Source organism: Argentina silus, assembly GCF_951799395.1.
Source record: "Argentina silus genome assembly, chromosome: 8".
Classification (NCBI taxonomy): Eukaryota; Metazoa; Chordata; class Actinopteri; order Argentiniformes; family Argentinidae; genus Argentina; species Argentina silus.
Genome location: NC_139662.1, coordinates 19,207,290 through 19,221,192, shown reverse-complemented (window position 1 = coordinate 19,221,192; position 13,903 = coordinate 19,207,290). Strand labels below are relative to the sequence as shown.

General features: G+C 48.5%; 2 protein-coding genes across 2 annotated transcripts; one reads left to right on the top strand and one right to left on the bottom strand.

The window, feature by feature from the left end:
- Window positions 1-22: 22 nt before the first annotated feature.
- On the bottom strand, window positions 23-5,048 carry aaas (achalasia, adrenocortical insufficiency, alacrimia). Its single transcript, XM_083674380.1, has 17 exons — window positions 4,945-5,048; window positions 4,633-4,759; window positions 4,158-4,285; window positions 4,008-4,063; window positions 3,783-3,874; window positions 3,452-3,498; window positions 3,139-3,237; window positions 2,652-2,795; window positions 2,395-2,515; window positions 2,059-2,183; window positions 1,851-1,911; window positions 1,662-1,752; window positions 1,336-1,429; window positions 1,119-1,186; window positions 936-1,020; window positions 663-747; window positions 23-283 (listed from the first exon to the last, which is right to left on the bottom strand). Exons 2-17 carry the CDS (start codon window positions 4,744-4,746, stop codon window positions 128-130), a joined length of 1,566 nt encoding a protein of 521 aa, XP_083530506.1. The 5' UTR covers window positions 4,747-4,759; window positions 4,945-5,048; the 3' UTR covers window positions 23-127.
- Window positions 5,049-7,392: 2,344 nt separating this feature from the next.
- Window positions 7,393-13,903, top strand: map3k12 (mitogen-activated protein kinase kinase kinase 12; the record flags this gene model as incomplete). Its single annotated transcript, XM_083674759.1, has 13 exons — window positions 7,393-7,897; window positions 8,942-9,125; window positions 9,407-9,598; window positions 9,723-9,881; window positions 10,099-10,257; window positions 10,399-10,507; window positions 10,717-10,826; window positions 11,125-11,241; window positions 11,644-11,778; window positions 11,997-12,729; window positions 12,815-12,882; window positions 13,240-13,537; window positions 13,745-13,903. 13 exons carry the CDS (start codon window positions 7,393-7,395, stop codon window positions 13,901-13,903), a joined length of 2,928 nt encoding a protein of 975 aa, XP_083530885.1.

The window sequence follows — 13,903 nt, the reverse complement described above, 5'->3', positions numbered from 1 at the left end:
CAAACAAGACAATTGTAATGAACACTTTGTACAAATTTATTCTGAACTGTAGCTGTAGTAACAAACATGATCTGAAAGATTGTGTGCGTGTGTGTGGGTGTGGGTGTGTGTGTGTGTGTGTGTGTGGTCAGGAGGCAAGCTCTGTGTAAAGCGTCATGTTGGCGTAGTCGGCAGGCCTGCCCTGGGCGAGTGGGAGTGGGGGGCTCCCTCCAAGGCCAGCCTGGGGTATCCCAGCACTCATGAAGTAGAAGGGCACGTGGGTAATCCTCCCATTTGACCAGCACTGGGGAGGGAGACAAGCACACTTCTGTGACTGGGGCGCCTTTAGGATGAGGGAGACATGTTACTGTATTCATTGTTGCACTGCGACGCTTCAACAGTAGTTTAAAGAGGAATCTGTGTACAATAGAGCTGGTGATTGAACCAGTGAGAACATATAAATGGACCGGAACGTTCTCTCTCTCTTTATAGCTCGTGAACGAGTGAGAGAGAGACACATTAACAGCTGTGTAAAAGACTCACCAGTGTACAATAGAGCAAGTTACTGCACCGGCGCTACCAGATAACACCTACGTGACTGAGAGAAAGCCCTTTATAGCTCGTGAAACAGGAATGTAAGTGGAGTTAACAGCAACCATTGCTGACATTGTAGTGAGACTCACCACAGTGAGCAAGGCTCCGTGCCGGAAGTTGGGGTGGAACTGCATCAGCCTGGGCTCCGTCCCTGCCTCCCCCTCCACAAATCCACTGAGACACACAGAGATATAAAAACATTGAACCACTACTGGGTCAGGAATCAGGATACACAATACTGAATACCACTGAGACCCTCAGATACACAACTCTGAATACCACCTAAAACAAATCCATGTTCTTCTATGCATCTGTATTTCTATATGCAACATACTCTTAACAAGACAAACAACAGTACACACCATGGAAGGAGCTCGAAAATGGGGTTGGTTCGCGTCTTGAACACAGCTATCATGGCAGGGCGAAGGCCTGCTGCCTCAGGGTCGCCTGAAGGGACAGACATGAGACGGGATGTGAGAGGCAAAACACACACACACACACACTTTTCAACTCTGAGAAAGAGTAAAGAAGGAAATTAGTCTGACCCTTGAGAAGAACGGCAAGTCTCTCTCCTCTGGGGTCCCACACTAAAGACTGGACTTCTCCACCAACCCTGTGACACACACACACACACACACACACACACACACACACACTAGTTAAACTAGTTAACCGAATATCGTAATTAGACAAAGCCTGTATGTACAGTGTTTAGTACACCCTCACATGGACAGAGCCCTCTACCCTCATCTCTGCCCTTACGTGATATCTCCATCTGCCGTACTGAAAGTGGTCTCAGACAGGTCAGCCACCACTGCTGCTACCTTTGGTCCTCCAGACATCCCCAAAGGCGCCCCTAGTGGTGAAACAACAGAGCAATCAAATAAAGCAATCAGATAAAATCATCAAACACAAGCACACTACACCGACGACTGTTTACAACAATGTACCTGGCTGCCACACATGTTGAGTGTATGTGTGGTAGTGTACCCGGTGTGTGTGTGGTAGTGTACCTGGTGTATGTGTGGTAGTGTACCTGGTGTGTGTGTGTGTGGTAGTGTACCTGGTGTGTGTGTGTGGTAGTGTACCTGGTGTGTCGGTGAACGTCAGGGCATAGATGACGGTCTCTCCCTGCACACTGAAGAGCAGTCGACTTCCATCAGGACTCCAACAGCCAGACTAACCATCAGAGAAGCAGACAGACACACAGGGTAATGGGTTAACGTGCACACACACACACACACACACACACACACACACACACGTTAATGACTCACCTGACAACGTCCCTTCAGACATGGCCACCTCTCACAAGTCCACATCCTGGTCTCCCAAACCCTGAGGCAACACACACAGGTCACATAGAAACATCAACCAGAAACATAGAGACAAAACCTCGAGAATCATCACCACAGGAATAGATTCTAAAAACAAAAATCACTACCACAGCAAAACAAAACCCCTCCTTGCAATACTGTGTCTGACCTGAAGAGGGAGGAAGGTGTAGCAGCCAGCACGCGACTCCCGTCAGGAGCCCAGGACAGGAAGGTGACCCCTCCCCCTCCCATGCGCTGCAAAGGTACACAGCTCTCAGCAGCTACGTCCCACACCTGAAACACACACACACAGAAATATCAAAGTATGTCTCTCTCTCTCTCTCTCTCTCTCACACACACACACACATAAAAACAATTACCCAAAGAAGTAACATGGCAGTCAGATTATCAAGTAAATATCCTAACTTTTCGTGAACACCGACATGTGTAAAACTGGGTGCGTGTTCAGAGGAGGCTGAAGACTGAGAGTAATGGAGGGTCATACTATCATGGCTGTGTCCACGGGGGAGGCTGACACCAGCAGGGAGCCACTAGGGGACCATGCGATGGCAGTGACGGGAGAGTGGCCAGGGTGAGACAGGACCTGGGCACAGCCTGAAGAGGGTCTGGAGGAGGGAGATAAGAGGAGAGAGAAGGATAGGGAAGGAGTGGGCAGACAGGGGAAGGGAAAAGCAAAAGCATTACAATCAATAAACTGAAAGAGCAAGAGAGAGCAGAGAGAAAGAGAGAGAGAGTGCCTACCTGGTGGATAGTGAGGTGGGGTCCACGTGCCAGACCAGTATACAGTTGTGACAAGCAACAGCCAGGGCAGATGCACACAGAGGTTTCCACTGCAGAGCAGCCACACTGCGCTGTAAACGGTGCTTCAGGGTGGGAGCTGTGGCACTGAGAGAGAGAGAGAGAGAGAGAGAGAGAGAGAGAGACACATTTACAGCGATGAAAACATCCAAGAGGGGGCGCTCAGTGACATATCCTGCATGTCATCCCTCCTCTCTCTCACCCATCCTTCCTGTCAATTTCTACTATCTCTATCCCAATAATGCCCTAAAAATATATATATATATATATATATAAAAAAAAGAAAACATCCAAGAGAGACATACGAGAGGTGACGCAAGGCATACTCCGCTTACGAACACAGAAACTGTGCTGTCTGTTTTGAGGACATGCGTGAGATCGTACCACAGTGACACAGTCCCATGGTAATACAGGGCTGGGACTCTCATACCTCTTGGGGTTGAAGATCTTGATGGAGTCGTCAAGGAGGGCCACGGCAAACTTGTCTGTGTGAGGGTGCCAGGCGAAGCCCCGCACGGCACAGTCAGACCTGACAGACAAGGAGGGTGAAAGCAGAGTTCCCTCAGCCATGACTTAGAATTAATGAAAGCCTTGAAAATACCGAAAGATATTTGTATAATGTAAGATATATTTATCTTAGCAATTTGACCTTTATCTAACCAAGTGAGTCCGCTGAGAACGAATTCTCATTTGCCATGACGACTGGGCCAATGGGTAAACAATGACAAATTAGCCACACTTACCAGTCAAGCAACTGGGAAAACTCTGTGATCATGTCCTCACTGCTCAACTAAAGACAGAGGGCAAACACATATATTCAGAGAACCCTGCAGAGCAGTAGTGGCATTGCAAACTAGACCGGCAATAACGTACATTTTGATTCTCAAACAATTTCTGCAAAAACTTGTTTAAACAAGTTAAACAACCCATCTGTTCCAAATTGAGAATGAGCCTTATGAATGTCAGATAGATTGGAGATGGTACCAGGGCACTTACTGTGAGGTGGGGTACAGGGTACTTACTGTGAGGTGGGGAACAGGGCACTTACTGTGAGGTGGGGTACAGGGCACTTACTGTGAGGTGGGGGAACAGAGATCCATGGAAAGAGGAGACCCAACGAAGCAAGGCCAGGACACAGCTAGAGCTCATCATGAACCATTTGGGCACTGGGGGAACACACACACAAACACACACGTTGAAAAACAATATCTTGTAGTTTTTACAGATCAGACATACAGTAAAGTACATGCTATTATGCTCCGACCCAAATGAATGAAGTAGAACAGGGCACAGACTCACCCTCTGCACTGGAGTTGGCTATTTCATCTAAGAGTCCTGAGAGACCTGCATCACGCCTAGCATCCAGAGGGAGGCATCAGTGAACAGGGAAATAGTAGTGACTCAGTTAGTTTGTGTGTGTGTGTGTGTGTGTGTGTGTGTCACACTCACCATGCCCCTGCACTTCTCATCCACAGTGTCTCACAGTGGTCCAGAAAGGCGGCCTTGCTGCTGCTCTCTGGCCGGCTGTGGGGCTTCAATGACTCTCGTGGGAAGTAGAGACTCAGAGGTCCCGACTCCTACAGCAAACAGACACATATTTTTAAAAATCTGTCACACTCTTCTCTTTATTTAAATTCGCTCAACCGTCACGGTTCTCACGCAGTGTCTCAGCAAAGAGTAGGATGCGGGCCTGCTGTATATGTATATGTAGTATGTATCTCTCTCTCTCACTCTCACTCTCACACACACACACACACACACACACACACACACACACACACACACACACACACACACACACACAGTGACATCTAGGTAGTTGGTGATGTCAAAAGTATGACCCGCATAAATCATTCTCTGTAAGTGGCCTGAGCAATCTGCGCGATGCTGGCGCAGTGTAAACAGTGTGATCTGTACCACTCACCTGTTTCTGGTAGCTGTCAGTCGCGGTGCCCGTCACCAGCTCGTTGTTGGCCTCGTACAGGGTGGCCTGTCCGTCGGCCAGCGGAGCGGGGAACAGTGCCAAGGAGCACATCATGCACGCATCACTCCTGAAGAAGACACATCACTAAAGTTATCTTAACGTTTATACACGTCAGTACTCAGTCAGCACTGCTAGCTAATAGCTAAGTTACCTTCAACCCGACTAACTATAGTCTGCACAGCAAGACACACACCTAGCAGAGTTATATTGCCTAGGCACAAATACTTAGTTGTCCAGGTAGTTTTAAATTACCTTTGTTTACCGGTAGAAATCCTACATAAGTTGCTAGCTCTGTTTCAAAACAGAAGCCAGTGTGCGCTGCTTGGGATTCTGGGATCCCGCCGCCTGGTTCAGTAAGTACGGAATGCTGCAGTGGACAAACCGTACGAGGAATTTGCACAGCGCGGACAAAATCAGAGACCTTTGCCCAAAGGATGCGATATGCCATCTACTGGATAAATAGCAGCATTACATCAAACTTCAAACATGGCACATTAACAGATTCAAGATGATGTGTACAGTATGTGTGCCACGACTTTGAAAGGGTTGAATGAATAAGGACATTATGTCTTAAGACAACTGTTCATTTTTATGCTAGTTTTAGAAATCGCCTCTTTTCACAGTGTTGATGATGATAAATAATTTGAACAGAAGCTTTTTTACTGTGCGTGTGTGTGTGTATGTGTGTGTGTGCGTGTGTGTGTGTGCGTGTGTGTGTGTGTTACTGGGAAATTTTCTACTGAGACAGTTTGAAGCACCACGTCAAGACAATACATTATATATCCAGTTGATGAAACGTTGCTGAAAAGATGGAAACACTGTACATTTTTTTTAGGGGGCGCGCCCCCTTGTGGGTAACTTGCAACTCCGTGACGTCAATTCAGCACTGGGAAGGAGACAGCTCCCTCCCCCAACCCCGCGCGCGCCTCACGTTCCATGGGTCCCCGGTTATTGATAACACAATTTGCCCGCTGGGATTCGTTCTGATAACGTGAACTCGTGGGTCGGGACTTTCACGCAAAAAACGAGAGACAGTCCGGAGAGGAAAAACGACGATTGTTCATTATTGCTGCACGTAGAAAACTGAACCCACCCCTCACTTGACAACGCAACATCAACCAGGCAGAAAGGTATGGGAATGTCATACTATCAATGTAGATCAGATATGAAGGAGGTATTACGAGATGTGCAGGTGTGTTGTCTTTGCAGTTTGCTTCGTGCTATACTCTATGTGCATTGTACCACCACGTTATTCTTGGCAACATTGAATAATCGTCGATTAATGCGAGAAATCTAATTTGTGCAGCGTGATCGTCAACATTACGAAATGTTTGTGTTGATGCCAACGTCCAGTAAATCTACAGGCGCTGCGGCAGTTTGACTTGGCATGGACTTGTACGGCTCGGGCTTCAATTCATGCACGTCGACTGTGATGCTCGTGAGTGTCATCATCACATCCTCAGTTATTTAAAGGTTGATCGTCCTGCGTTTGTGTGCAGTTCTTCTTCCCACAGGCCCAGAGTGTGTTTTTTTCTTCTTCATTTCACGCTTTTAAATTCGCTCAACCGTCGCGGTTCTCACGCTGTGGTGCAGCAAAGAGTAGGCTACGGGGCTGCTGTATTATGTGGTTGTAGTATGTGTGGAGTACGTACTCGCTCTCTTTCTATCTCTCGCTCTCTCTCTCTCTCTCTCTCTCTCTCTCTCTCTCTCTCACACACACACACACACACACACACACACACACAAACCCCCCCCCCCCCCCCCCCCCCACACACACACACACACCACACACATACGATACAATATACAATTACATGGATGAAACATGTACAGATGCATGTACTGATGGTTTGCTGCACATACTGTCCAGCCAAATGTGTTCTGGACAGCACTAAGCACGTTACGTCCCACTGAGTAGCTTACACAATGAGTAGTCTTGATATTCAATAAGGTCTACCCACTACAGTCCATTTCTCTATCTGTTTTTATTTTTAAAATGTTTATGTGAAGCATCTTTTACTGCATCCATGTATGAAATGTGCTCTATAAATAAAGTTTGATTTGATTATGTAAAAAAACGTCAGTTAGATATAATCTGATTTCATAATGCTGCTTCGGGAATGACGACAGATACAGGGTTGTGATTAGTGCATCCTCTTTGGAAGGTTCATTCATAAACCAATCCTTACTCCAGGTGATCCGTTCAGTCTCCCATTCATTGACATTGAAATGTGGACTACTGAATGATTTTGACTTTGGACTGTATCATGGAGGCAAAATTGAATGCACGGTTGTCTAATTCCCACAAGAGTATAGTTTAGAGGAGTATTTTTTAGAGGAGTCCTCTTCCAAAGGCCCATCTGTCTGCTGTTTCTTTCTGTTATGATCACTTACTGCTAGATGAACCACCTCTATATAGTTGATTCATGTTTTCTTCAGCTGAAAGTTAAAACACCTGGCAAGGCCAAAACATACAGTGCAAATAGTTATGAATAACAAGGTAGTCTATTTCAGCACCGGACAGCTCCCAGATCGCCACTTGAACGACAACAGTCAAATGGGCAATGATGAAATAGGCTCCTAACATTTAACGCTCCTAGTAGATTTTTCCTAATTAATCTCTTTCTCTCTCCTCCCAGGCCTCCCTTTCTCCCTCTCAACTTCCACCTGTCCTCGACTGTTGTGTTGGGGGACCCCCTGATGAGTGGGACCTGCATCCATGAGCCCCGCGCCCCCTCCCCCTCCCTCTCAAGCTTCAACACCCCCATCTCAGAGCACTCCTTTCGCAGGCTGGATGCAGACACCCCTGCCTGCACCCCCGAGACTGACCTGACCCCCACCCAGTGTGTCCTCCGCAATGTCCTGTCCATCGACACAGGGGGGTCAGGGGTGCCAGGAGGTGGTGGAGGCGGGGGGTGCCACCACACCTGTGGCAGCAGCCCCACCCCTAGCGATGGCCCCCCAGGCCACTTTGACAACAGTGTTCTCAAACTGCACGAGCATGAGGCCTGTCAGTGTGGGGGTGGGGCAGAGGCGGGGCTTAGCTCAGAGGCCGGGGCTGTCCGTGGCCAATCAGACAACATCAGGCTACAGTCAGGAAGTGGAGGGTTTCTGGAGGGACTGTTCGGCTGCCTGAAACCGGTCTGGACAATGATTGGCAAGGCCTACTCCACAGAACACAAGCATAACCAGGAAGGTGCCTGGAGTGAGTATAATTCCATGTCTCTGTGTGTTTGTAGTTATGTTACATCTAATGACTCATGTACAGAATGTGGAATACAGAATGCTAATGCCAATCTACCCTAACACACAAAAAAAACCCAGAGAGACACCAAGGGATTGTTTAATTGGTGTATGAAATGCAGAACACAGTCTTTTGTCACTCGAAATGTTAGTCATTCACTGTATCAAGTAGTTGAGGTAAATCCGTAACCATGGCAATGCATTACATCTAATAAAAGGTTCAACTCTGGAGATGCTGTTCACTCTCCATTCCTTTCATTGGGGGAGAGGCTTATTTCAGCTTCCATTTCCTCTCTGTCTGGCATCTCTCACTCGGTGACTGCCACGCCGTGTCCCACTCAGTCTCCACAGGGCATGACCCTGCCTACGTGTGCAGAAGCCTCATTCATACCCTCAGCTACAGTACAGTAGGCATTCACAGCTGCTTGGGGGGGGGAGAGAGACGAGATGTGCAGCTGTCTCCACAGGCAGCAGTTCTCCAGGGACCACATCACTTCAGTGGACCTCATGAGGAACTGATCTGCTTGTTTCTCCCCTTTTCCCCAAGGTTCTTCTCTTCTCTTCTCTTCTCTTCTCTTCTCTTCTCTTCTCTTCTCTTCTCTTCTCTTCTCTTCTCTTCTCTTCTCTTCTCTTCTCTTCTCTTCTCTCACGGTGCCAGAGTTAACTCTCAGTCATTCATGTACTCTCATGACAGATAATGGAGAGATTAGGTTTGAGAGATGTGCAGCTGTTTCCCCTTTTCATCTTTCTCCAACTGCCACCATACACTGCGCATAAGCTGTTCTACACAGCTGTGCTTACAGCATTGGGGTATAACAACTACCATAGCCATCACACAGAGAAATTGCTGGTTGTTTATTACCTGTGCATCCATATACTTCATAAAATAAATGCATGTAATACTAGATAACAATCCTGCAATCATGCAGTTATGATACAGGGCATCTCAGCTGTTTTGATAACTGAATCTCTGTCTTCCGGACACCTTCTGCCCTTTACTGTTTAGAAACCTGGGAGGTTCCGTTTGAGGAGATCTCAGATCTGCAGTGGGTGGGCAGCGGGGCCCAGGGGGCCGTCTTCCTGGGGAAGTACCACGGAGAGGACGTGGCCGTTAAGAAAGTCCGGGACATCAAAGAGACTGAGATCAAGCACCTACGTAAACTCAAGCACCCCAACATCATCACCTTCAAGTGAGGAAACTCATCTAACACTAACCTAAAAAATACCATATCACCACGTTGGTCGTGGTTACCCTGGCTCAGCTAGGGATTAACCAGCCTATCATCATGTCCATATGGCAGAAAAATCGTACTTTAACTTTAACATTACCACTAATAACCTAATAATAACAAATCCCAACAATAACACTTCTCTTTCTCTTCTTGTCCCTCTTTTTCTTTTCTTTTTTCTTTTCAATCCTCCCTCAATCCTCCCTCCCTCACCTCCTTATCGGCCTCTCTGTCACTCTCAGGGGCGTGTGCACCCAGGCCCCCTGCTACTGTATCCTGATGGAGTACTGTGCCCAGGGACAGCTGTACGAGGTGCTCAGAGCCGGACGCAAGATCACCCCCTCCCTCATGGTGGACTGGGCCATGGGCATCGCCGGGGGCATGAACTACCTGCACCTCCACAAGATCATCCACCGAGACCTCAAGTCCCCGAAGTGAGTCTCTGTGCTCAGTAACACCAGACTCAGTACTATCAAAACCATCCACTTAAAGACTACAAGTCCCTAAAGTGAATTACCTTTTTCCTCTACTTTCCTCTCCTCCCTTTATCCATGTCAGCATGCTGATTACCCATGATGACCTGGTGAAGATCTCAGACTTCGGCACATCCAAAGAGCTCAGTGACAAGAGCACTAAAATGTCCTTTGCTGGTACGGTGGCCTGGATGGCCCCCGAGGTCATTCGGAACGAGCCAGTGTCAGAGAAGGTGGACATCTGGTAAGTCACAGATGATCTGAAGTATTTTATTTTATATATGGACATACATTTAGGACAAATGCAAGCATACAGTATAACATCACAAATACAATATGCAGGTGTATATCACATTTTTCGTTTTCACTTAAATGAACAACAAGAGATCAAACAAACATCTCAACATCCCTCTACCTCAGATTATGGTAGCTAGCTAACTAATTTAACTTGTGATCTGCAGGTCTTTTGGGGTGGTGCTTTGGGAGATGCTGACTGGGGAGGTCCCCTATAAGGATGTCGACTCCTCCGCCATCATCTGGGGTGTGGGCAACAACAGCCTGCAGCTTCCCATACCGGAGAGCTGCCCAGACGGCTTCAAAATCCTCCTGAGACAGTGCTGGTGAGTGGAGGGGGGAGATGGAGAGATGGTACGAACGGGAAGGAGAGTAGGAGGAGAGAGGTAGAGAGAGAGGTAGAGGGAGGAGACAATTTTACAGTAGATTTTAACTGTCTCACTGAAAATACCCTCCTGGCTTTGCAGGAACTGTAAACCCAGAAATAGACCCTCTTTCCGTCAGATCCTCCTCCATTTGGACATAGCGTCAGCTGATCTACTCTCCACCCCACAAGAGACATACTTCAAGTCTCAGGTAGTGTCCAATATTGAACCTCTCACACACAGACACGCATGCATGCACGCACACACGCGCACACGCACGCACACGCACGCACGCACGCACGCACGCACACGCACACACCTGCACACACACACACACACACACACACACACACACACACACACACACACACACACACGCACGCACACTCAGTGTCTGTGTGTGCACTGTATGGTCTACAGGCTGAGTGGCGGGAGGAGGTGAAGCAGCACTTTGAGAAGATCAAGTCGGAGGGAACCTGTCTGCATCGACTGGATGAGGAGCTGATCAACCGGCGCAGAGAGGAGCTCAGGTCTGTAACCCAGGCAGTTTGCCAAAGTCTTCTCTTCTCTCCAGTCTGTCAGAATAGCCGCTCTCACACTTCAAACTCAAACTGTGAATGAGAACCACTAACGCACAGTAGTCATGTAACCAGGGTAGTTTGTGAGCGCAGTTTGACTGACATGACCTAAAATATTCCTTTTTCAATGTCCTTCCTTTATCTACCCTTGTAGAATGGAAAAAATTGCCCTGAGTGCATATCTATTGTATAGCATTTGGGTCCCCTCATGCGAAAGCATGGTGTCATTAGTGGCATATTTTCTTTTCAGGCACGCTTTGGACATCCGTGAGCACTACGAGAGGAAACTGGAGAGGGCCAACAACCTCTACATGGAGCTGAATGCCGTCATGCTGCAGCTGGAGCTCAAAGAGAAGGAGCTGCAGAGGTAACGCTGTCTGGTCAAACATCTGCATTCACTGGCTTTTGTTCATCATACACAAAGGGAACAGTACTGTTTATGACACACTCATGTCAAACAGAACCAATAGTAGAATACAGCACATAGAGGGTATTCAATGATGTACAGTGACTGAGATATACAAATCCCTCCTAAAGACCTCTTCACCCCCACTACCCCCCTGTACAAGTTTCTCTCCTGTTAATAAAATACATTTTAAAAATGCCTATGGCCCCTGGTCTGAGCATTGATTACTTTATCTTATGATGACTGATGGATAGATGACTCACTTACTTAAACAAATGTATTTGTTGTAAGTCGCTTTGGATAAAGGCGTCTGCTAAATGCCATGAATGTAAATGTAAATCAAATCTCTTCATGCGTTCCAAGGAGAGAGCAGTCTTTAGATAAGAAGTATCCAGTGTTGTTCAAGAACCACAGCTCCAGACAGACCAGCTCCTCTAACTCCATGGACAAACTCATCAAGAAGAGAAATGTCCCACAGAAACTTCCCTCCGGAAAGAGGTGAGATATCAATCCTCATTCTGTGTGATATTTGTTACTCAATAATTTAAAAAACCAAACACTTTGTCTCCGATTGAAATATCTTGAATTATGTGATCAGATTATGTTATCATGATAATTATATACCTCAATATAACCTCATCCAGTGGGGGTACTGTGTAGTGTGTTCTTGATTTTTTTTCATGACTATGCTTTACTATTCTATCCTATCCTCACAGGCCAGACATCCTCAAGTCAGAGGTCATCATCCCCAAGATGGATTCCTCTGTGATGCAGGTCACTATCCCCTCCTGCCCCAACAGGGGCTCCACTTCCCCCAGCCGCTCACGGAGGGTAAAGACCCGCCACCGCAAGCCCGGCAAGGGCAGCAGCGGGGACCTGGCAGGCCTGAAGGCCACTCAGTCCTCCCCCAGTGGGGACACATCTGCCCCTGCCAACACCTCCACCACAGGCCCCTCTAAGCAGCTCCTGGAGCCCAGCGCAGCCCTCCGGGGCCTGGGCCACGAGCAGCAGCAGCAGCGGCAGCTCTCCTCCTCCAGCCCTGACCTCATCTGCACCACGCTGGAGGCTGAGGGCCAGGGGAAGAGGGAGCCCTCCGTGGGGGGGCTGGAGAGAGGGGGCAGCCTGAGCGCCTCTGCAGGCTTGGGGGGAGCTGGCGCAGGGGGCGCGGCGGGTCTGGATGACCTCACAGAGACCCCCCCACGCAGTGACACGCCCAGCGAGGACGCAGCCTCGTTCCCCTTCTCCAGCAGCCCAGACTCGCCCTGTGGGAGGGGGGCGGCAGCAGGGAGGGGGTCCGTGCCAGGCGCACCACGCCTGCCCCATGATGGGGAGGATAAGGATGAGGGAGCGGGGTCTGTGAGGTTGCCCCGAGGGGCATCAGGGGGCATTGGGAGTCAGCACCTCACGCCCTCAGCCATCCTGTATAGGGCAGCTATCACACGCAAACAGGTACAACGGCAAAGAAAAGCAATCACATGACTGTACTTCCTTTACTTGTGTTTCTCTAATGCTATTCTCTGGACGCCGTTCACAGAGGCGTGGCTTGTCATCAGAAGAGGAAGAGGGGGAGGTTGACAGTGAAGTGGAGTTGCCACGAAGACGGTGAGTAACCTGCTATCCTTCAAAATCAAAAATCTAAAGATTCACACTACCAGTGGAGTAGTATTAATATCTTTAATATTCCTCCCTTTCTTGTGTCTCTCTGAATGGATATGTGATGTGAGAGTAGAAGTGGCAGGGCCGAGGGGCTCATGAGAATGACAGTTTCCGTTCTACTTTGAAGCCATGTTCTGTGTAGCAAGTATAAGTTACTCTGCTTAGATTTAGGATTTTTTTTAAGGAGACATGCAACATGAATTCGCGTTTTGCAATGAATGAACTGAAACCGAACTGATAAACGATTCTTTTGTTTATCTCGCTCCTCAATTCTCCCCCCCCCACCCCCCCTCTCCCCCTCAGACGTCCGACCAGCATCATCAAATGCCCGTCAGTGTCCACCTTCAGCTCAGAGAACCTCTCCGTGTCGGACAGCGAGGAGGGCCACACCACTGACCACTCCCACAGCGGCACGCCTGACGTGGTCAGCACCAACACGGATGAGCGGCTGGACGACCGCAGCGATGACCTCCTGTCTCAGGGGTCAGAGATTCCTGCAGACAACACTGACCCCGCGCAAGCTTCTGACGGCCTGTCAGAGAGAGAAGGCGGTCTGGGCCAGGCCAAGGCTCAGCTCGACGCAGGACAGAATCCTAATGAGGTAATGCTTTTCCCTGGCCTGACTCTACATCTAGAGTTATAGTTGTCTGTCCCCTAGAGTAACATACGTTATGTTCATGTCCTTTTGCTAGAGTGAGATCATATAGTTTCTTATGCAGTACCTCTATAGGCACCATGATAAACTTGAATACCTCCTAGAAGTGAGTGGTTAGCTTCAGTTGTTTCTCTATCTATCTCTACCCCTAAGACTCGGGCTATGTGTGACGACTCTGACTGCGACAGCGCTGAGCTCGACCAGTCAGGAAGCGGAGAGCCCAGTCGTCCGCCCAGTGCGGGGGCCTGGGCACCGCCTCCTCAAGGGCCGCCATCTGGGTTCCAGTCCGGACCTCACATTGGCCCTCCGTAG